The sequence below is a fragment of the Grampus griseus genome, assembly GCF_964374135.1.
Source record: "Grampus griseus genome assembly, chromosome: 8".
NCBI lineage: Eukaryota > Metazoa > Chordata > Mammalia > Artiodactyla > Delphinidae > Grampus > Grampus griseus.
The window spans coordinates 102,793,685-102,817,341 of NC_139002.1; the positions used below are offsets into that span (position 1 = coordinate 102,793,685).

Genomic DNA, 23,657 nt, shown 5'->3' on the forward strand with positions numbered 1-23,657 from the left:
ATGACATGTACTTTTACAACATGTTAGAAAACGCAAACTAATCTTTAGGGACAGAAAGCAGATTAGCGGTTGCCCGAGACGGGGGAGGGGAGGGAAGGAGGGATTTCCAAGGTGCAACAGGGAATCTCTGGGGTGATGGATACCTTCATTATCTTGATTGTGGAGGTGGTGTCACAGGTGCGTGGATACGTCAAAAAGCATTAAATTGCACACATTTTTTGTAAACTTAAATAAGTACAGTCAATTATCCTCAAGAAAACTGTAAGTAAATTTAAAAATTATAATCAAACACTCATGTATTTAAGAAATCCGGCCTTGCAAGTACTCAGCAGCCCCCTGGGTGGCCCCCGACCTGTGACGCAAGGTAACCGCTAGCCTACATTCTCGTGTTTTCCTTGTAAATGTGCCGCCTGCTCACACATTCCTCAACGGCGACAACAGCATGGAACCCCGTAGTCTTCAGCCACTTCTTTCGACAACAGTGTTATGTGTTTGAGATACAACCTCGCCGATGATTGATCGTGGCTGTGGTTTGCTCCTTTTCTCCCTTTTATTCATTCATTAAGCTTGAAAGCAAACCTCAGGCAGCAGCGAATCTGCAGGGGGACAGCTCCCAGCTCAACTGAGGCCACAGGTGCCTGGCAGGAGGCCAGTGGAGCCCAGGGGCATGAGTATGGGGAACAGAGTGGGCTCTGGGGTCACGCAGGTGGCAGGGCTCAGTCCCTGGGGCCAGTGTCTGTGAGGAGGACTGTTGACTCTACTCTTGGTGAGAAGGGGCCATGCAAGGCTTTAAGTGGAGGGCTGATGGGATCTGACCTGATTCTGGAAGATGCTCTGGCTGGGAGAAGGGAATGGGTGACCAGGCGGGGGACTGGGGCAGGGAGACCCATTCAGGGCTACCAGGTCCGGGCAGGAGGTGACTGGCTCGCCTGGGGTGCCAGCAGTACCCCCTGGGGGAGTGGTATGGGAAGGGGGGGGGCGTGATTTGCAGGAAGAGCCCTTTTTATTTGCTGAAAGGTCAGGAGTGGAATTTGAAAGAGGAATTGCCGAGACTTTGTGCGGTGTGTCTAATGACCGCCTGGTGGCGTTTTACCGAGAGGGTGACGCGTTTTCCCCTCGGGGAGAGTGAGGGTTGTGACTCACACATCTGGGGAGACGAGGCAGGTGGAGAACCCAAGGGGGTTGGGGGCCGTGACCACCCAGACCCAGCCACTGTCGCCCTGGAGCTTGTGAGCCCAGGGGTGCCAGTCAGTCAGAGGTCACAATGTTTATGTGAAATCTCCAAAATGTTCAACGTTGGCTCAGTTGTTGAAGGCACAGCATCTGGGCCAGAGGCGTCTGGAGGAGACAAGCCACTCTCCTCTCCCAGCCTCACCAGCCTGGATGCTCAGCCCCTTCCCCATGGGGCGTGAGGCTCCTCCCTCCTCCGTGAGGTCATCCTGACCGTCAGCTGGGGCCCCCCACCCCTCCCTGTTGCCCCCACACCCTCTTGGTTTCTTTCATCACCCTTAGAATCTGTCTTCACGAAATTAGTGATTGGGGAGGCAGTAGAGATGTGGCCCCCTCCCTCCACCCTGCAGGCTGGAATGCTTCTGTCTTGTTCTCACCACATGCCCAGAGCTTTGCTCCAGGGCCCAACTCAAGGTACCCAATAATTGTTTGTTGGGTGAATGAATGACGAGTGAATGAATGAATGAATGGGAGAGAAGAGAGTGAGGAGGCCGAAGAGAACGCCCCGTTGTTCAGTGGGGTTTCCATGCCGTTTGCCTCCACCTGCCGAAAGCCTGACCCTTCCTGGGGTCCATGGGGACAGCCCCGAGCAACCCCCAAGTTAGAGTGTGGACCCACCACCCATCCACAAACACCCCCTTTCCCACCCCCTTCTTCCTGGCACAGATGTCAGAACTCGCTACCCGCCCAGGCCCCTCCCTCCCCATGGCATCATCGTGTTCTCTGGGCCCTCACTGGGTCCACCAAAGCCCTCTCCTGGGACATTTCTAAGGAAAATGGAGAAGGAAAATCAGCCCTCTTTGGGGGCGGAGCAGCAAGCATTGACGTCCTGGGGTGGTGGCTGCCACACTTTCCCCTGTGTGGAGGAAACAGATCTGCAGCAAGAATGAAGCCAAGAGAGAAGTGGAAACAAGGGACAGAGGAGGGATGCAGCCCCCAGGCCCCCAGTGCAACTCTCCCCCTCGTCTCATGTGGGCTGGGGACAGTGCTGGTCCCAACCCAAAGCCTGGCGATGCTGCGCTGGGGTCCTGGGCCTGGCACAGAGGGTGGGGGCAGGGCACCCACAGGAGCCATGCGTGTCCCTTCAGGCTCAGTGGGTGGCAGGGGCCCTGCTGAGGCTGTGTGCCCAGCTGGGTCCCCGAGGAGGTGCTAATGGAGCACCAGTTACACACATCCTCACAGCTGAGAACTGACTTCTCAGGGGTACAGCTGTCTTGGCTTGGGAAACTCCCTTGGCTAGGTCACGCGGGCCAGGGTGAGACCCTGAGGACACCAGTTTTTGCAGGAGAAACAGCAGCAAAAGAGAAGACAGAATGATCCTGGGGCGGGAGAAAACTGCTGAGAGAGGGTAAGGCGGAGGCTGCCCAGCGAACCCAGAGGCAAGGGCATCCAGCAAGCGAGGCTGTCCAGTTCCACCCGGGCATGTTCTCATGGCTGCCGGAAAACATGCCCTCTGTCTCCTTAAGCCTCTAGGATTTAGGCAAATGGTGCAAATGTGTGTGGGCACGTGTGTGTGTGTTTGTGTAAATAAAGGCTGGGGGCTGACATTCAGTTTCCAAGGTACAGACCCAGCCAGGATAGAACCATAGGAAATCATAAGCCCGTGGTAGACAGCGACTCCAGCAGGACAGGAAGTAACCAGGAGCCAGGAGCCCACCTTCACCCTCCCCGCAAAACCCTCCTTCATTTTGTTCAAATAGCACAGATGGGGAGAGAGTCCAAAGGTCCAATCCCCCTGACATCTGCATTACAGATGTTCTTCCTCGAAAAATAAGAGTTCTTCAAGCAACGTTAGTTATATGTGAAAACCGTCAAGCAACGTTAGTTATATGTGAAAAGATGAATGACTTAGATTTACGCCAGCCCCACTCCATGGTGTACAGTTTAGTGCCTGTCCTTCAAACAACATCTATCCCTGCCTGATCGGACCCTGGACCGAACCTCACTCCCTATGAGCCCTTCTCAAGTTGGTCTCTGGGGTTCCCTGAATGTGTCCTCATGGTCAAAAAAAAATGATGATGGTGATGTTGGTGATGAGGATGGTGACATTAATAACAGGCATTCACTGCTCGTCAGGGACTGTTACAAGTGCTCTACATAAACTGATTTAGTCCTCACAGAGCTTTATGAGATCAGAACTATTGTCATCCCCATTTTACAGAGGAGGAAACTGAGGCTTAATGCCTTTTCTAAGGCCACACAGATTGGGCACAGCAGGAATTCAAATCCAGACAGCCTGCTCCCGAATCTGTGGGAGTAACCGTCGAACCACACTGCCTCTCGTTTCAGGAGAATTCAGGGGTTTGTTAAAACCACGGCCGGCACTGGCTACGCTGATCTCAGGCCGTGCGTGTCTCATCCACAGAAGCAGAAAAGAAAGCTTCTGACTGCACGGTGTGTTTGCACATTGCCGGCCAAATCCTGCCACTGTGTTTTACAGTGAAATGAGAGGGATTTTGCCAAAATCCACGCACGCTTTCACTTACACTCCCCGCAGCTTTTCCTTGCATCTACCTAAAATTACTCTTCTTAACAATAGGCTACAGGGCTTCCCTGGTGGCGCAGTGGTTAAGAATCCGCCTGCCAATGCAGGGGACACAGGTTCGAGCCCTCATCCAAGAAGATCCCATGTGCCGCGGAGCAACTAAGCCCATGTGCCACAACTACTGAAGTCCTCGCACCTAGAGCCTGTGCTCCGCAACAAGAGAAGCCACCGCAATGAGAAGCCTGCGCACTACGAGGAAGAGTAACCCCCGCTCGCCGCAACTAGAGAAAGCCCGCGCGCAGCAACAAAGACCCAACACAACAAAAATAAACAAAATAAAATAAATAAATTTATAAAACAGTGGTCCCCAACCTTAAAAAAAAAAAAAAAAGGCTGCAACTCACAAAATCAAAGAGACAGTGACCAGGCCTTCCTAAGAATGCAGCTAAACCAGCGTATGACTTACTCAGTAAAGATGCTGAAATCCTAAAGGCCGAGAACCAGGGGGACCAGCAGGGGTGGTCCGGACCCCTGGCACAGGGGCCCCGTGGCACAGGTTCCAGGGAAATCGTGCAAGGGCTGGGGGGGCCAGCCGTTTACATCCAGCCTTGTTAAAATGTGCCAGCTGGTCGCTGCCAGCTGTGGTCAAGACCCTGCGCAGAGCGGGGCAAAGTTCATCCTGTTTGAGCGGCTCGCATTCTGACGAGCCTTATTCCGACTGGCTGGTTAACATCTCCCCATTGACTTTTAACGTGAAATAGCTTTTTGACGCAGCAAGGAGAGCGAAGTCCCTTTGGTGAAGGCAGGCTAAGCTTGCAGGAGCTGCCAGGCACGTGAAAGGGAAGGAGCCGGAGCCACGGCTGCCCAAAGCTCTCCTTGACCTACTTAGAGCTGATCTGTTCCATGGGCCAGAGGAACCCCGGGGAGGAGGAGGGGAAGGGGGAGGGGAGGGAGGAGGAGGGGTGGCTCCTGGGAGGCCGAAACAAACGGGGGGCTGTGACCAGGGCTGTGGCAGCCCGCACACGGGGGCCAATTAAAACCATGCTATACTTACCCCCAAGCTTTGGCCGCCTGCCCGAGATGCTGCTGAGCCAGTGGCCCGCAGCCACTCCACCACTGTGCGGCCTCCGCGTGGGCGGTGGGTGCGCACAGGTGGCCCGGCCTCGCCTGCTCCCGGGGGTCAGCAGCCTCGAAGCCAGAGGAAAATGCATTTCAACGCAGCCAGTGCCTGCGACTGCTCGGGAGAGATGCCTGGGGCAGGAAGCAGGGGTTCTCTTGATGAGTGCCCACTGGATACCAGGCAGGTGCCACACGCGGTGCCCCAGAGGTGGAAGCGGGTGACTCTGGAAGTTAGCTTGGAGGGAAGGCTACTTTTCTGTCTGGTAAAACCTTTTATTGGGCCTTTTGGCTACAGAAAGGTAAAGCTAGAGTCTGGTCCAGAAGGAGAAGAGGTCAAGCTGACAGCACCAGGAAGTAAATGGATCTCTTCCCCGGCCCCGGAAGGGCTATGAGAGGGATTGATTTGGGGCTCCCTCTAAGGAGGTTCTGAGCTAGGGGAAGGGGGCCCTTGGGCTCAAGGAAGAGAGGATGTGAGGGAAGGAGCTGCTGATCTGACGGAGCAGGAGCCCAGGGAGAGGGGCAAGGATGCTGAGGCAAGGATGCTACCTGGTGGCCTCCTTTGCTACCCAAAAGCCTTCAGCCAATCTCAGGAGTTAAAAACATAAACACTGGAGCTGGACAGACCTGGATTGGAGTCCTGATTCTGCCACAGGGTAGCCGCACGGCGCAGACTTAGCTCTACGAGCTTCAGTTTTCACAGCTCTAAAAATGGGTATAAGAATCATATTATCTAATTAAAAGCGTCGTCAGAAGGATTAAATGAGTTATTACAGGAAGAGGACTTAGAACTATGCCCAACACATATAAAGACTCAATATATCACTTATATGTGGAATCTAAAAAAGGAAAACTTAGAGAAACAGAGTAGAATGGCGGTTACCAGGGGCTGGGGGCATAGGGGAAATGGAAGATGTTGGTTAAAGGGCACAAACTTCCAGTTATAAGATTAACAAGTTTGGGGATCTAATATACAGCATGGTGATTATAGCTAATAATACCGTATCATAGGGCTTCCCTGGTGGCGCAGTGGTTGAGAGTCCGCCTGCCGATGCAGGGGACGCGGGTTCGTGCCCCAGTCTGGGAAGATCCCACATGCCGTGGAACGGCTGGGCCCGTGAGCCATGGCCGCTGAGCCTGCGCGTCCGGAGTCTGTGCTCCGCAACGGGAGAGGCCACAACAGTGAGAGGCCTGCGTACCACAAAAAAAAAAAAAAAAAAAAAAAAAAATACCGTATCATATGCTTGAATGTTACTAGGAGAGTAGATCTTACACGTTCTCACCACAAAAAGGAATGGTAACTATGTGACGGGATGGAGATAGCAGCTAATATATGGTGGTCCTCATTTTGCAATGTATAAAAGTATCGAATCAACACGTTGTACACCTTAAACTTACACAATGTTACTTGTCAATTACATTTCAATAAAGCTTGGTGGGGGGAGCATTAATGAGACCGTTAGATATCATCATCATCATCGTCATCGTTTGGAAAAAGTAACACCCAGGAGACCAGATCTTCAGAGGTTCTGGAGAAGGAGTTAGAATTCCAGGCATCACATGTATTGGGGGCTCTAATTACTTGGACACTCTGGCAGCGGGAGACGGTGAGGACCCCCAAAGAACCATGACTTCTTGTCCTGAAAACAACCTTGCGAAGTGGGGGTTATGATGCTCTATTTACAGATGAGGGAAACAAAAAGGTCCTGAGAGCCCAAATTCAAACCAAGACCATGAAGACCGCACAGCCTCCCTGCGTCCTGCCTGGGCCCTGGTCCTCATGCTGCGTCCTGCTGTGAGCACCGTGAGGGGCACAATGACTCAGTCCGGGCCCTTGGGAAGCGTGCAGCCCATTACCCGACAGAGGGAAGAGCTGGAGGATCCTCCCGTGGGCAGGGGGCTGCGGTGGAGGTGGGCAGGGACAGGGAGGACGAAGCGTGGAGGGATGGTGGCAACGGCCCTCAGATAGAAGAAATGGCTCACAAGGGAAGACGGGTGCAGGGCACTTCAGGCCATGTGAAGGAGGCGCCAAAGTGAAGGCTCTGAAGATGGGCTGGGGAGGGGGGCTCTGGCTGGCTTGGCCTTGTCTCTGAATCGCTCGGGAGTCATCGGAGGCTTTGAGTAAGGGTGACGAGCCGGAGCCTGCAGACACCTTCAGAGGGACCGACTGAGGCTGTCCTCCCAGAATTGCCATCTGGTCTCAGAGCACTTGAGGGAAGGGAGGACAGTGGAGTTCAGGTGCTGCTTTATACTCTGTCCCAAGTGCTGGGGATCCCGGAGGCATAAGCAAACTCAGCTGGCTGTGGCTGCCACCTCCTCCAGCCGCCTGCCTGGATGCAACCAGCCTTCCTGGCCACCGGGGACTTTGCTGAGTCACTGACAGTGAGCACTCCTACTGGCCTTTCTCCTGCCTGGCCTGGGACCAAGGGCAGCTGCTGTCACCGCAGGACATTGGGGCTGGGAGGAATCACAAAAAGCCTGCTGCACCATCTGGCCAGAAAGGTCCATGGCGCATCCCCAGGTCCAAAAAAACACATAAAAAAAGACAAAAGGAAACATGTTGTTGAACAGCTTGCCTGTGCCCATTTTCGGAAAGTACGTGATCTTACTGGTCACAACCCCCAGTATTTACCAGGGCTGGCTCCAGAGCGGGGATGCCACACATTCCTGCAACAGCACCACCCCTGGTCCCTTCGCCCCAACTGCCTGACCTCTCTGCTCCTTGACCTTCCCTCCACCCGCCGCTCACCCCCACGGTCATGATCCAGACTCTCTTTCACTGGAACCTTGTCTTCCAGGCCTCTAAACACTGGAGACCAAGGGCTCAGCCTCAGACCTCATCTTCCTGCTGTGAAAGGTCACTCCCTAGGTGAGCTCAGCCAGTCCTGGACTTGAAATGCCTTTCAGCCCTCGTTATCCCCACATACCAACTCTCACTGCATAGCGACCTCCAAGAGACAGGTCAGGTTTTGTTTATTTTGCTTTTTGGTTTTTCGGTTTTTTTGGCCGCACCACGCGGCTTGCGGGATCTTAGTTCCCCCACTAGGGATCGAACCCGTGCCGCCTGCAGTGGAAGCACAAAGTCCTAAGCACTGGACCACCAGGCAATTCCTAGACAGGTCAGTCTTATCGCATCCAAAGCCAGACAGTTCGCTACCCCCTCAAACTCGCTTCACCCCAGTGTTCTCCATCTCAGTAGATGGCCCCCCATTTACCAGCCCGACCACAGGGTCAACCTTCCCTCCCCTCTCTGCACCCACACCCAACCCAAAATAAAACAATATACCCCGAGTCTAAGCATTTCTCCCACCTGCCCTAATGTCCTAGAGCTGACCCTCGTCTTTGCTCACGGGAACACCAGCCCTGAGGACCCCCTCCTACCCTGCTCCTTTTTCAGTGCATTCTCCACACAGCAGCCAGAGGGATCTTTTTAAAACATGTCAGACCACATCGCTCCCCTCCTCAAGACCCTATAAGGATCTATATGCTCTGGCCCCATAACTGCTCACCTCATCCTACTCTCACTCCATTCCGTCCCCGGCCTCCTTACCAAGCCTTGAGCACACCAGGCACACACCCACCCCAGGGCCTTTGTATTTGCTCTTCTCTCTTCCAGGGATGTTCTATCCCCAGGCATCTGTGTGCCTTGTCCCCTTACCTATTTGTGTCTCTTCCAATGTCACCTCCACAGAGAGGTCTTCCCTGACTGCCGTGTCTAAAGGAACCCCCTCACTCTTACCCCTTATGCCACCTTGTTCCTCTCCATGGCATGACCACTACTCATCATTGGATTATATTCATCTATTTTTTGGTTTGCTTCCCCTCCCCCAGCGGCATGGCCTCCACGGAGCACAAGGGCAGGTACTTAGCTTGTTTGTTCTCTGCTGCATCCCCAGTGCCAAGAGCAGTGGCTGGTGCGTAATCAATGCTCAGTGAAGAATGAATGTCCACAACAGTAAGAGAAAAGCACCCTTGATATCCTCTAAGAGATCAAGGAAATGATGCCACCCATGAAACAAGAAGTGGAAGTTAGGAAACAAGAACAGGCAGTTGTAGGAAGGACCAAATAGTAATTTGGAAATGAAAAGTATAAATTCTGAAATTAAAATTCCCACAGTTTGAAAATCAGAGTCTCAACTGAAGGACTGAAGAGCAGAATGAGTTCAAGTAAAGAGCAGCTCAGTGAGCTGGATGCTGGCGTGGAACACCTCCCACCAGGAGGAGGTTGATTCTGATGAATTCTGGAATGTGTTTGTGTTTGTAGTGTGCACTTTAAGTATTTGCTCATTCATTCAGTCCACACTTGCTGAGTGCCTCCTAAGTGCCAGGCTTTGCTCCGGGTGAAGGGGATACAGCAGTGAGCAAAACTGACCAGGCCCCCACTTCCAAGGAGCTTACATTCTAGCAGTGGGAAGCCAGACAACAAGGGACTCCATGAGTAAAAGATGAAATGTGCTGGATGGCGGGAAGGGCAATGGGGAGAAGAGAAGCAGGAAAGGAGGCTGGGGAGTGTGAGGTTGGGGGCAGTTAACATTTAAATAGGGGGTCAGAAATGAACTTATTTACAAAACAGAAATAGAGTCACAGATGTAGAAAACAAACCTATGGTTACCAAGGGGGAAAGGGGGTGAGGGATAAAGTGGGACATTGGGGTTGACATATACACACTACTATATCTAAAATAGATAAATATAAGGACCCACTGTATAGCACAGGGAATTCTATTCAATACTCTGTAATGACCTATATAGGAAAAGAATCTAAAAAAGAGTGGATATATGTATATGTATAACTGATTCACTTTGCTATACAGTAGAAACTAACACAACGTTGTAAATCAACTATACTCCAATAAAATTTTTAAATAAATAAATAGGGGGGTCAGGGAGGGCCTTGCTGAGAATGAGACTTCTTCACAAAGACTTGGATGAAGTGAGCTGTGTGCCTCTCTGGGAGAAAAGGGTTCCTGGAAGAAGGAACAGCAAGTGCAAAGGCCCTGAGGCAGAGACATGGAGCAACAGGAGGAGGCCAGTGGGGCTGGCGTGGATGCAGGAAGGACAGGAGAGGAGCTTACAGAGATAGCAGAGGCTGACAGTGAGGGGACTTTGACTTTCACTCTGTGTGAGATGAGGAGGCACTGCTGGGTTTCCTGCACAGCAGTGACACAGTCTGATGGAAGTTGACGAAATAAAAATTCACATCTTAAGGCAAGACAAGAAAAATTTTAACATAAAACTTTTTCTCTGCCCTCTGGCCTCCTCCCTCCCCATGGTGTGCATAGTGCCCCCACGTTCTGTGTGAACCAGACCTCCCCAATGGCAGAGGTACCTGCTCAACCATAAAGATCCAGTTTTCTCCTTCTGGCACCAGCCCTGTAACTCCTTAGAAGAAAACATTCTTTTCTCAATCCTGTAAGGAGTCAAGATGACCCACCACTCACCCTGTATAGCCCAGAACAGACTGGTCAGATGGCCTGGGGAGACACTGGGCCACACCTAATGGAAGTTCTTAGCTTAAATACTTACAACCATATTAAGGTTACTGGCTATATTACTTGTATTCCGTCTATTTATAAGATTACTGTCTCTTGCATTACCCAATGTATGACTGAGCCTCTGATAGAATTAGTGATGATTAGGTGACTTGAAACAATAGACCAAGCATCGAGTTCTGTAAGATCAATGACTGTAACAGTGTAACTCTAGGTATGGGAAGAAGTGACAAGAGGGCACAATTTCCTGGACCATAAAAGACTAATGAGACAGGCAGCCCAGAGGCTCTTGGCTACTGTTAACAGGGCCTAGTCCAGGAATAGCACACTGAGTGGCCTGTCAATGAAATCCTCGCCTGACCTGGGAATGAGCATTCCTAGCGCCATGGGACAAATTGGTCACAGAGCGCCTCCTAAGCCTTGGTCGAAATTAAGTCCCAAAGGGAAGGGATTGTGAAATAAAGAACGTTGCCTACCATCCAGTTCTACAAGAATCCAGTCGTTTGCCACTGCAGTCTCTGACCTACAGTAACCCTAAAAAAAATGCAGGGCAAAGATCAAGATGAAACACTTTATGCTCTGGGAAAACGTGCAGAACGGGCCTTTGGCTAATGAGCTATTTTCAGGAGAAATTTTTTATGAACTCGGATTCTTGCACCTTCTCACATTTAGAAAAGCATTAACTAAGATGTCTGTTCCTCGTGACTAACGGCAACCGTCTCCTGAGATGTGTGCTCAATTGCAGGTTCCCGCTTTGCCAACATCACGTCTATACTGGCCTCCCCCTTAAACTCTTCAGAACAGTCCTTAGAGCTCTCTCAGAGACTGTCTCCCAGGTTATAATCCTCAGTTTGGCTCAAATAAAATTTTCCATTTCTTTCTTCGGTTGACACTGATAAATTTTTTTTGTTAACGAAGTAAGACAGAATCCCTCTATCTGCGTGCGTGTGGAGAATAGATGGCAGAGGCTCAAAGGTGGAGGAAGGGAGACCAGTGAAGAGGCCCTTGCAATGATCCAGGGAAACACGGCAGCAGCTTGGGCCACGGGGGTAGCAGATGGGGAGGGGAGAAGTGGGCATGGCCCAGGCATGGCTTTAAGGTCAAGCCAACAGGACATCCTGGCAAATGGCATATGAAGTATGACAGGGATGGCTCCAGGGTTTTTTCCTGAGCAGCTGGAAAGATGGAGTCCCCGACCGCTGAGACAGGAAAGGCACAGAGAAGCATGTTTACAGGGAGCTCAGCTTTGGCCTCGGTAATTGTGGGACGTCTGTTAGGCCTATTAGAAAGTGATTAAAGATAACTGAGGTGATACAAAGTTTATTTAACACTTCACGGATAGACCTAGAGATTATCATACTAAGTGAAGTAAGTCAGACAGAGAAAGAAAATATATGATATCACTCATACGTGGCATCTAATTTTTTTTAATTATACAAATGAACTTATTTACAAAACAGAAAAGACTCACAGATTTCGAAAACAAACTTGTGGTGACCGAAGGGGAAACGTGGTGGGCAGGGGTAGAGATAAATTAGGAGCTTGGGATTAACATACACACACTACTACATATAAAATAGATAACCAGCAAGGACCTATTGTATAGCACAGGGAACTCTACTCTATATTCTGTAATAACCTATATGGGAAAAGGAATCTGAAAAAGAATGAGTATATGTATCTGTATAACTGAATCACTATGCTGTACACTTGAAACTAACACAACAATAAACTATAAAATTAACTATAAATCAACTATACTCCAATAAAATTTTTTTTAAATGGTGAATTAGATAAAAATTTCAAAAAAAACCCCACAACACTTCATGACGTGGACCATCTCCATTCAGAGAACTGCAAAATGAGGGAGGGGGAAGGCAGGAAGCTTTACAAAATAAGGAATAAAGAACAGGATGCGAAAAGTAGAAAATATCAGATTGGCTGGGACCACATAGTGAATGGAATGAGGAGCAACAAGGCAATAAGTATAAAGCCCAGGGTTGGCTTGTCGTCTGGGGACCGGCTGACTGCATACACTGCATTTCTGGTCAAGCGGAGCACTTACAGGGGCATGCATGTTATCAAAGTTTTCCTTTGTTGCCATGGCACCCCCAGCAGGAGCAGCTCCATCTGGGGCCTTCTGTATTTCAACAGGCCCCTACGTTTAGGGGGTTGGATTAAAGTCTAGCATTCCAACAAGAGGTCCTTGAAGAGGTGAATTGTCCCAAAGATAGAGGAGAGAGACTGAGAAGAGGACCAAGTACTGAGCCCCGTGACCTCAAGGGTAAGAGTGTGGGGAGAAGAGGAGGAATCAGTCAAAGGGATTGAGAAGCGGGGGAGGGGGAGGAGAGGCGGGCGAGCCCTGGGGCCCAGGGAAGAAGGGTCTTATGAAAAGAGAAGTCTCAGAGGCTGTGATGGCTCAAGTAAGATGAAAATAGAAAGTGGCACTGAACTCGCTGTAGGGACATCATTGGTGACCATGGGGTGACAGGGCAAAAACTTGATGAAGATGAATCCAAAAAAGAATGGGAAGAGAGATTGGAGATGGGTGTCGACAAGCCTTTTATGGAATGGTACAGTAAATAGAAGCAGAAAAAGAGGGTGGCAGCTGAAGAGAGATGCAAGGTTGAAAGTGAGGGGAGCTTTTTTGAGGACTGGAGGAAAAAGCAGCATGTTTGTACATTGATGGGAATTGTCCCGTAGGGAGGGAAAATCAGGTGCCAGGGAGGAAGGGGAGTCTTGAAAAGGTGGAGAGGTGGGCTGCAGGGCACACAGGGAGGAGCTGGCCACAATGAGAGGGGACGTGTAGGGCATTTACGGTGGCAGGATGGAAGGCAGAATGTTGGGGCACCGAGGCCTGTTGGCTTCGGTGAGAGACTCAGATTGTTGGTTTCTGATGGCTTCTATTTTCTTAGTGAAATAAGGAGAAAAGACATTTATTGAGAGGACAGAAGAGGAGGTGGGAGGTTTGAAGAGAGGAGATGGTATAAAAGAGCTCCTAGTTTGTGTGTTCAAATATAAGGCTAACAGAAATAAAATATGTCACTGCCAAACCACAACAGAAGAAAAATAGAACAAGAAAAAGCAATGGATTCCACAGAAAATAGGAACAAGGAAAAGACTTAAAGGGAAAATATGGTAAAGAAGAAAAAGCATCAAAAGGCCAAACATGACCATAACCACAATAAATGTGAATAGGCTAGAATCACTAGGTAAAAGGCAGAGGCTTTTCATTTGGACTTTACAAAAGGAGATGTTAAGCTTAGTTTGCATTCCAGGCTTATGAAGCAGAACACACAATGACTAAAATAGAGTCTGGAAGTATTCACACCAAATTGTTACCAGTGGTGATCACTGGTTGGTGAGTTTAGGAGAGATCTTTGTTTTCTTTTTACCTTTCAATATGTTTTGAATTTTTTGGAAGGGGCATACATTAATTTTATTATCAGGACAAAAAAAGAAGTTGTTTTTAAAAATAGCTGAAGCACATCTTCATGGAACCTTTGTTTGCTGTCCAAACCTGGGTTCCAAAGATGCTCTTAAGAAGGGTCCCTGCCTAACATGAACTGGATGGAATTGAGACCAGCTGGACAATAACAGAATGGTGCAGGACAGTGTGAAGAGGGGGGCTCCACTGCCCACTCTGAGCTCCACGGGGAGGCAGGAATAATCAAGGAGAGCTCCCTGGAGGAGGAGGCTCTTGTAGTACATGGAGGATGTGGCCCAAGGGTGAGCCTGGAGATAGCATTCTAGGCTAGGGGCACTGTCTGAGTAAGGGCAGGAGCCCACTGAGTCAGCACAGGGTGCATGTGGGAAGCAGTGGGTGAGTTGGGGTACAGAGGCCAGGGAGGCGAGGAGGTTGTACCTGTGAGCTACATGAATGGGCCAAGGGAAGAGTGGGCAAGACAAAAGGAAGCAGTGGGAGGGGAGATATTCTTAAAATAGGTGGGCCTCATGCTCCAAAGCACATGAGAATAAATGGCTGGGTCACCATCACTGCTCCATTGCCCACTCTCTACCTGCCACACGTCACACACACACTTGAACACACTCATGTACATATATGTGCACATACATCTATACACTCATGCACACACACATGCACACACATTCATGCACCACGTGTGTACACACATCCATGCACTCATGTATACATGCACACACATTTTTTGCCCTTTTGTGGCCTCTGGCCCTTTAGCCTGGAGAATTAACTATTGCAACCACGGGGGGGGGGGGTGTCTCTTGGCTCAGGTCCAATCTTTCTTGACCTCCCCCCCAGCATGCATTGCTTCCCCACCCCCGCCCTGGCCATGGGATACATTGGCTAGCTGCTGCTGAGGGGGTGCCCCCTGGCTTTTAAGCAGGATTTGACAGGAGGGTTTTGCAGTGTGGGAGATGGGTTGCAGGGACAGGAACAGAGGCAGGAAGACCAGGGAAGGGACAGCTGTGGAGACAGAGAGGTGGGGGAGGAGAAGTTAGTAGGGCTTGGCCACTGGAGGGGTTGGGAAGTGAGTAACAGGAAGCATGAAACAAGACACGGAATTTGGGAGTAGATTTGGGGAGGGGGCAGAGACCTTGGGGAAACACTGAACTTGAGGAACCCATGGGGTGTCTGGTGACACTAAAAGCCCCATGAAGGACTCAGGAGGGGGTGACCGCAAAGTGGGGCAGCATCAATGACAGTGGACACGTACAAGCGAGGGGACGTGGGGGGAGGGCTGGGTCACACTGGCTGGGACGCGTGGTGCTTGGATGTCTGCCAGTGACTCAGCCTACACACACACAGAAGTCCTCACGGCGCACGATGTCGTACCAGCCCCCAGATTAAGAGGACCCCGGGCAATGCTTCTCCTGGGTCAGCCTTCAGCACCGGCAGAGCCAGGCCAAGGGGCAGCAGGGATGCTGGGGGCGGCGGCAGCCTCACGGCAACCAGGGCAGAGCCAAGGCCTCCCAGCCCACATGGGGCAGGAGCTGCCGTGCCTTTGAATTTGCACCTCCCTCAGAGCCGGGTTAAACTGACCAAGGAAATGATTACTAACCCCTCTTCCACAGTGTCACCTGGACACAGTAACTCCAGCCTGGGTGACTTCAGCCTCCTCTTTCCCCACTTCCCCAATTCAGCTTCTCCCAGAGATCCAGGGGCAGCTGCGTCTCTGGGGAGATGCCGGTGGCTTCAGGGTCACACCTCACAGGCTCAGGTCCCCGTCGGAGCCACCCTGAGTGACGGCGGCTGAGCAGGCGCTCGGATACCCGCGGGCCAGGTCTGCGAAGCAGGCGCCACCGCCATGCCCCAGGTGGCCTGGCTGGCGGAGCAGGAGATGCCACGGGGGAGGCAGGCCCCTCACGTCAGCCCCTCTGCCCTGGGCCGGCCTCTGTGAAGTGGGCACCTCCACTGGCCCCCTGGGCAGGCTCCATGGCCTTTTCCGAACTCCCAGACTGAGTGGGCAGCCTGGGCAGGTTCTAGGTTCTCCAGATGGTGGCCCTTGTGGTCCCCACCATGTGGCTCACCACTCAGAATATGCTGGAGAATTCCTCGGCCACCATGCCCAGCCACCGTGGCTCGGCGCCCCTCCTGGACAACAGCACTACCCAGGCCAGTGTCCCCAGGGCCCTGGACCCTGAGGCCCTCCTGGCCGTCTCCATCCCACCGGGTCCCAACCACGAGCCCCACCAGTGTCTCTGCTTCCGCCAACCACAGTGGCAGCTCCTGGCAACTCCTGCAGCCACCAACTGGAGCGAGGCTGCCACGGAGCCACACGTGGATGGCTGGGTCTATGACCGCAGCACCTCCCCCAAGACCCTCCCCAGGTCCTAGCACCTTAGAGGCCAAAGTCACAGATTACAGTTGGCTGGACTCAAAAATGGCCCAGTCCCAGGAGGGACCCGCCACCCCTGGCCTCCACACTCACAGGTGGCTTCTGGCTCCTCCTCGGCCACATTGCCCTACAGGGGTTGGTGGCAGGAATGAGCCTGCAGACGGACACTGTCCCCAGGCTGTGGAAGAGCGGGTGGTACTAGAGCAGGTCTGATACCCAGGCGGCCCTACTGCTGCAACTCGGGCAGCTCTCTCCACCCAGGAGTCTCAGGGGACTCAGGGGAGAGTCGCTGGGTTCCCAGAGGCAGGATCCAGCAAATGAGGGAGATCGGGAGAGGCGGCCCATCCCAGCAGGCAGAAGGGGCCTCTCTGTGGAACGGGAGGGACGCGGCCTCGGGAAAGTGGGGGGAGGCGCCAGCGTTGCGTGGCTGCTGCCAAGGGGCCAAAGCAAAGGAGGCAGGTGAGGCCAGAGAGGGCTTGATCCTGGACCTGTGGACAGTAGGGAGCCATGGAGGGGCTTAGGCAAGGGGTGACAGCCCCAGAGGTCACCAGGCCGGCCGCCCGGCCCCAGTGCCCTGGGCCTTCCCATCTGGCTCCTCTGCGCCCTCCGCCCCTCCCACCTGGGCTATCCAGCCTCCTGAGCTCAGATCCTCTTCCTCTCCCACCAGGGGGACCTGATGTGTGACTCCGAGGCCTGGAAGCCCACGGCCCAGTCCATCTACCTGGACGGGATCCTGGTGGGAGCTGCTGTGTGCCGCCAAGCCTCTAACAAGTGAGGCCCCCTTTCCCCTCACTGTCCCTGTGCTCCCAGACTCCTGGCCCTGACGGGCCCTGAACTGGCCTCTTGCAGCCGGCCTGGGGAGAAAACTCCGCTTGCAGTGGAAATACCTGCTCCCGGGTCTCGCTCTGACACCCTCCAGCTGTGCCGCTGAGCAAAGCTCAGCCCCTCTCCGGGCCTCGGTTTCACTGACCCTCCTCTGCGGCCGTGAAAGGTCATTGCCCTCATCAAACGTTCACTGCTAAAACCTGCTCAGCAACGTGCCTGCCTTCCGCTGCTGCTTGGCTGCCCCTGCTGACAGGGAGCTCACCCCCTGCCCAGTGCCTTCACTCCTGCCTGGGCCGCGGGGGCGCTGCCCACGAGCCCTCCCTCCACGGACGCAGAATGTGGGTCTGGCCCTGAGAGGCACTTTAGCACTGCTATGCTCAGCGGGCGAGCGTAGGGTGGGCACACCGCGGACCCGGCCGCCCTCCCCGTGCGTGTGCCGCACGTTCGGACTCGGGCTGGTGCTGACCTGGAGCTACTTTCCGACGGCCACGTGCGGCACGGCAGCCGCTTTCCTCCACACCTTCACCGTGTACCGCCTCTTCCGCTTCCTGGTGGCCTTCGCCGTGGCGGGCGTCATGATGAACCCCGGCACTCTCCGTAGGTCCCCCGACCCGGGCCGTGCAGGGGCTGCTCGTGCAGCCTCCCAGGCTGACCCACTTGTCTCCTTGCAGTGACGGAGTGGACATCGCCGCAAGCCCGTGCCTCGGCAATGACTTTGAAAGCCCTGGGCTTCAGCTTGGGCCAGGTCCTGATGGCCGCAGTGGCCTACGGCGTGCGCGACTGGGCGCGGCTGCGGCTGGCGGGCTCCGCCCCCTTCTTCCTCTGCTTCGTGTACCCCTGGTGGGTGCTACCCTTCCCCCTCCTCGGAGGAGATAACTGCCCACCCTCCCCCCGGGGCGCAGAGGGGCGGGGTGCAGGAGGCCGGAGGGGAGCCACGGGAGCCTGGTACAGCCACAGCTCACCCACTCAACCCAGGGCTTCTTCCCCTGCTCCTCCCACGTGTCTCCACTCCCTCCGCCTTCTTTCCCATCACCTGTCGGCCCTTTCCCCTCTCCGGTCATTGCCTGCCTTGGCAAGTGTGCCTCCAGGCACGTTTTCTGAGCCCCTCCTTCGTGCCAGGCATGGCAGCACTAGGCCAGATGGGGGATGGGATGCAAAGATCCAGCGCGCACACACACACACACACACACACACACACACACAAAACACACACACACACCCCACTCCCAAAACACAGCCACAGTCAGCCTTACGTACTGACATTATTGCTAGAGGACAAGGACCACAACCCAATTGTCAGAGGGGGCCCTGGTTTCCTCCACACAGGGCTGACACATGGGAGGCTAGGAAATGTCTGCACTGACCTGAAATGAATCCGGCATGGCCCTGACCAAGCTCCTGGCACACAGCAGGTGCACAGTAAATATTTGTTGGATGGATGGAGAGATAGATATATAGATAGACAGGCAGACAGATAGATGAGTGCATGGTTGGGTGGATGGATGGGTGGATGGGTGGATGGATGGATGGATGAATAGGTGGGTGGATGGATGGATGGCCCTTCAGGGTAGGGCTGAGCCTCGCTCATCACATATATACAGGCCCAGCACCTGGTAGTCGCTTGGCCATTGCAGCCACCGCAGAAAGGAGCACAGCAGAGGCCCAGTGGAGGACAGGGCACCTGCACCCGCACTACGAGGAAGGCTGGCTCCACAAATCTCTCCCAACCCAACAGCCTGGAGCAGAAAAGTTCTTCATATGGAGCCTTTAGCAACTAATTTGCAGTCACTTGCCAGCGCAGGAGGCAATCACATCTCACGCAGCGGCTCTGAGACGGGGCACTCGTACCTGACAGGTGGCCTTCTGGGATGGCAGACTGACCCCCATAACAAGAGGGTGAAGGGCAAATGTCAGTGATGCAGAGTCCAGGGCACCCCTCCCGGCTCTCTGATGCTGAGGCTGACTCGCGGGGCTGAGCCCCACTTTCCTTGGCAGACAGGCGCACACAGGTGCTACGTGCCCACATGTATTCATTACTCCACTACTTCATCACGTCAACAAATTGCACTGAGAACCACCATGGGGGGGGACTGGCTGGTGCAGGGGTGACAGCGATGAGCAGCACGGACAGGGTCACTGCCCACGTGGAGCCCGCAGGAAATCCCCCTGCATCACAGCATCACAAGCCACGCTTGGGGTCTGACGCACCAGTGGGGGATGTGGACCCATCTGAGGATGGGCCCCCCTGGCCCCTCAGCTCCCGCCAGCTCCTCTGCCTCTCTTCCAACCCAATTTCTCTTCGTGAGAAGCGTCTGCACACACAAACCCACTCCAATGACCCTGCCGCCCTCGCTCTGCTCCCCTCCCTCGGCCCCTGCCCAAAAGGGCACCGATGCTCTCTCTCCGGGGATCTCACCTGTGCCCACTGCTCTCCCTCCACACACTGCAGGCCCCCAACCCCCTCCCCTGTCCTGCCGCTCCCCGGCCTCCAGCCACCCGCGTGATGTCCCCATTACCAGTGTCTCGGCATCACAAACGTAGCATCTCCTTGCCCCTGCTCCTCCCAGGGCCTCCCCAGCGTTGACGGCGGGCCCCCACCCACAGGTACTGGAGTACCTGACACCTGACACCTCCCTCTCCCTCACGGTTGCCGCACCCCAAGTCCAGCAGGTCACAGGGTCTTGCCAACTCTACCTCTAATGTGCGCTTGAGTCCCCCTCTCTCCCCTGCTCTGCAAACCCCCAAGGATCTCAGGGACCCATGGCTGTGGAGCAGGCGGCCCGCCCTGGCTGCTGCTGGGGGCGGGGTGCGGGGGGACAACGTGTCTGGCTGGGGGACCTGAGTCCGGAGGCAGGAGCCTGTGCGCGGTGGTGGGCACGTAGCGGGCTCCGAGGCCTGGATGGCGCAGGGGATCTGGGCTTGATGTTGAGGGGGTGGGAGACAGGTTAGTGTTAGGCCCACCCTGAGCCTGGGCCCTGCCACGGGGAGGGGGCACCGGGATGCCTGAGGCTGGCTGACACTCAAGAGGCGGCGACTGTCACCGGGCATGGGCGAAAGGGCCAAAAGTGAGGCAAGGGCAGTGGGCCGGTCACCTGCAAGGGGTGCTGGAGGTGAGGGGCATTGGTGACTGATGGGTGCAGGTGGACGGGGCTGGTGATGTCAGGACCAAGGACCCTGCTGCAGGCCTGAGCCCCTCCCCTGGTGGGTGTGGACCTGTTTGCAGGGAGGGGCACCTGGGGAGGGGCCAGCTCAGGCAGGAAGGTGTGGCCATGGGGATAAACAGAAGGGCCGTGTGACATAGGGGAGGGCTGGACAGTGGGGGACCCTGGTGGGCTTGCAGGACTGCGGTCCTGGAGCCATTGAGGGCGTCCTTACTGCACGCAGGCCCACCAGCCCTGGGTCCTGGGCGAGGCTGGGGAAGGGCCAGGGGGTTGGGAAGGAGGCAGGAAGCAAGAACAGGGGCCCCCAACCCCAGCCCAAGAGAGGGAGGAGGGAGGAGGGAGAAAGGGTGGCCTGCAGGGGAAGGAGGGTGCCGAGGGCGCGGCTTCCGCAGCCCCGGAGCCCTGTGCTGCCTCCCCCGACCTCAGCCACCCTGAGCCTCGGCTGCCAGTGAGGCCGCTCCTCGGGGCAGAAGGGGACGGGGGGCAGTGAGGCTCATGCAGGCCAGACCCTGGGGACCACAGGCAGTGTCCGCCTCCCACTTCCCTCCCTCTGCCCCACCCCAGGTGGCCGGCAGGCTCAGCACGGTGGCTCCTCCTTACGGGCAGGCTGGAGAGGGGCCTGCGGGAGCTACAGAGGGCGGCTGCCGTCAACGGGAGAGGGCAGTGCGGGACGCACTGACCATCGAGGTGAGGCGGGGCTGGCCCTTCCCCCTTGAATCTCTCTTTCACGTGGTCTCAGGGCTGCCCAGGTGCATCCCGACCCAGCCTGACCCACGGCGCCTCTCTGGGCTGAGCAGGGCCGGGCCAGAGTGAGAGGGCAAAGCCACAGGTAGGCAGTGCGGCCCCTCACAGGTGCATCTGTGCGGGCAGGATGACCGCAGTGGGCCTGGGCCAGACGGCAGCCCGAGGGGGAGCCATCCTGGGGTCTCTGCTGCGGCTGCTGGGTGTACACGGTGCCTCCCTACCCCTGCTGGTGTACGGGGCGGTGCCAGTGCCGAGCAGCCTGGCCGCACTGCTGCTGCCCGAGACCCAGAGCCTGCCGCTGCGCGACACTATCCAATATGTGTGGAGCCAGTGAGTGGGCCATCCCCTCCACCCTCCAGAGAACCCCAGAAGAGGGCAGGCCTGGCAGCCACCCCTACTGCTGGACAGAGGGAGAAGCAGAGGCCCAGAGAGGGATAGGACTGGCCCAGAGTCACACAGCACATTTTTGGGAGATTGGAGACCAAGGGCTGGGTCTCCCGGCTGACAGTATGGACTTTGTCCCCTACCCTTCATTCCACCATTTGAGACCTAAATGCCCTAGCTACCCCCCAGCTCCACCTCGGGAGAGATCAAGGGGAAGGGAGGGTGTAGGACTTTGTGAGAGGGAGAGCTGAGGGTGTGACGGCTGTGCTGCAGGTCCTCACGGGCCCCAGACTCTACTACTAAAGCCCCTAGACGTCTATCAAGGCTGTCACTGTGCACCCATCCCCCACGATGTGCTCAGGGAGCTCAGTCCTGGGCCCCTGAGAGCAGGGCAGCAGTATCTCCTAAGTCTTCAGGACGGACACATGTCAGGGGTCAGGCGTGACTTGCACCCACGAGACATAACCCCTCCGTGCCTCTCCTGAACAGGGCAGTAAAGAAGGCAACACACAGCACCCAGGGGCGTCCTGTTCTGAAATCCACACGACTTTAGGCCTCCTGGGAAGCCTGCGATGGGATGGCAGGAGGAGGCTCTTCTCTGCGGAAGGAGAGCAAAGGCCTCGGTTTCCGGAGGGCCGGGGGGCTGCCCCTCCAGCCCAGCCCAGCCTCTCACTATCTAAGGAGCCGCCCTGAACACAGAAGGGGCCAAGGAAGGTGTGATTGGCAGGACGCTGCCCGGTACACCATCACCCGACCCTCTCTCAAGGCTGCTGAGAGAGGAGCAGGGGCCCGACCCGACCCTATGCTTCCTCGCCCCTCACCAGCGCTGAGCTCACAGGCTGACGTCAGCCACGCTCAAAACCTCCCCAGCTTCTCACGCCACCCTGAGGGCTCCACACAAGCGCCCCTCAACTTTACCAGAGAGACGGCTCGGGCCCTCCCCATCCCCCTCGCTACTCCAGCCACGCAGCCAGGTCTTCTCCTGGAATGCTTCTGCCACCTTCCCTACCTGACAAATCCCCCGCCTCAGCCTCCCATACCCAGGGCAATGGCCTTGTTCTGGGGCCCAGCGCCCAACCCAAGTCTCCAGTGAAATTCTTACCACGGCTGCGGCCACACGCCTGTGAGTCCCCAGAGCGTTGGGGTGGTCCGCCTCCCCGTGTCCCCAGCTCCCACACAGACCAGAGGGCCATTGGTGCGAGGGAGACGGGAGAGTGAATCAAGGACTGTGCCTCGGCGACTCCAGTGATGAGCCCCCAGGGACTGCCGGCGCAGGGGGTGGGGACTTCCTCCCTGGGACGGCCCTTTCCCAGGCCAGCTTCCCTGTCCTGAGTGCCAGCCGAGTGGCTGCCTTTTCCAGCCTCTGCTGTGGGCCAGGCACCGTGCTGGACGCCTCAAGGCATCGTCTCGTTTCATCTTTTCCCGAACGCTTTGTGGTAGCTGTTGCCCCATTTCACATACGGGAAATCTAAGGATCAGAGAAGCTGCGCCTGGGTGCCTGTGACACCCAGCTAGGAGGGGCAGATTAGGAGCCAAGCGCAGGGCCGAAGGCCTCCAGAGCCAGCTCTGGCCCCGACACCCCCAGCCTGGCCTCAGGCCTCAAAGTCTGGGCATCCAGTGAGCTTCTCGAGGGCAGGGCCTCCCTCTAAAAACCATCCCAAACCCCCTCACTGGCATCACTTATGGGGAAACCCAGTGCAAGAGCTCAGATGGAAAGGGATGGGCCCCGAGCTCCCCCACCCCAGCTAACACACTCATGGGTGCAGCAGGAGGCCTTTCCTGCCCAGCGGGGTCCCCGCCAGCTGCCCCATCTACTGAGTCACCCCAGACCTGTGCTCAGGTGGTCTCTGGTCCACCTGTGCCTGTGCCTCTGCCTCCAGGCACCTCAGCAGAAGGCTGCAGCCTCTACACCGACATACACACACACACATCAGTGAGGGGTACACACGTGGGCACACACGTAAGAAGGTCAGCGGGAAATCAGGAAGCAGCTCCCTGGCCCCAGGAGACAGGATCACTCCCTGGCTTGGTCATATCTGCCTGGGCCTCTGGGGGGTCGTGTCCTTTAGCTGTCTGCCTGTGGCCACCCCTCAGTGAAGACCCCCGGAACAAAGGGGCTGGGTGTGGGGATCGTGTTTGTAAAGGTGAGATTTCGCCAGCCTGCCGTGACCTTCTGTCTTGTCTGCCTGCTGCCCAGCTGAGCCTCAGCTGCCTCACTTGCTGTTGCTTAGCATTCTTGGGGCCTTAGGGTATCCTAAGGCAGACCCCAGGGCTGGTGGAAGATGGCCCCTCCTCTCCCCAGCGATGTCCTCCAGCTCACCGAGTGGTCAGAGCTGTCCCTCTGCCCAAATTCAGAACGGCCTTGCTCCTGGTCCTTCCAGGTGGTCACAGCCTTCCAGGGCCTA

General features: G+C 55.3%; 1 protein-coding gene across 1 annotated transcript; it reads left to right on the plus strand.

Moving 5' to 3' along the window:
- Positions 1-15,735: 15,735 nt before the first annotated feature.
- LOC309826164 (solute carrier family 22 member 12-like) lies at positions 15,736-21,805 on the plus strand (the record flags this gene model as incomplete). Its single annotated transcript, XM_082660126.1, is given in 11 exon segments — positions 15,736-15,759; positions 15,763-15,783; positions 15,787-16,134; positions 16,806-16,909; positions 17,406-17,560; positions 17,635-17,803; positions 20,689-20,777; positions 20,780-20,811; positions 20,922-20,953; positions 20,995-21,198; positions 21,742-21,805. Coding segments are annotated over 11 exon segments (1,242 nt in total).
- Between the last annotated feature and the right edge of the window lie 1,852 nt (positions 21,806-23,657).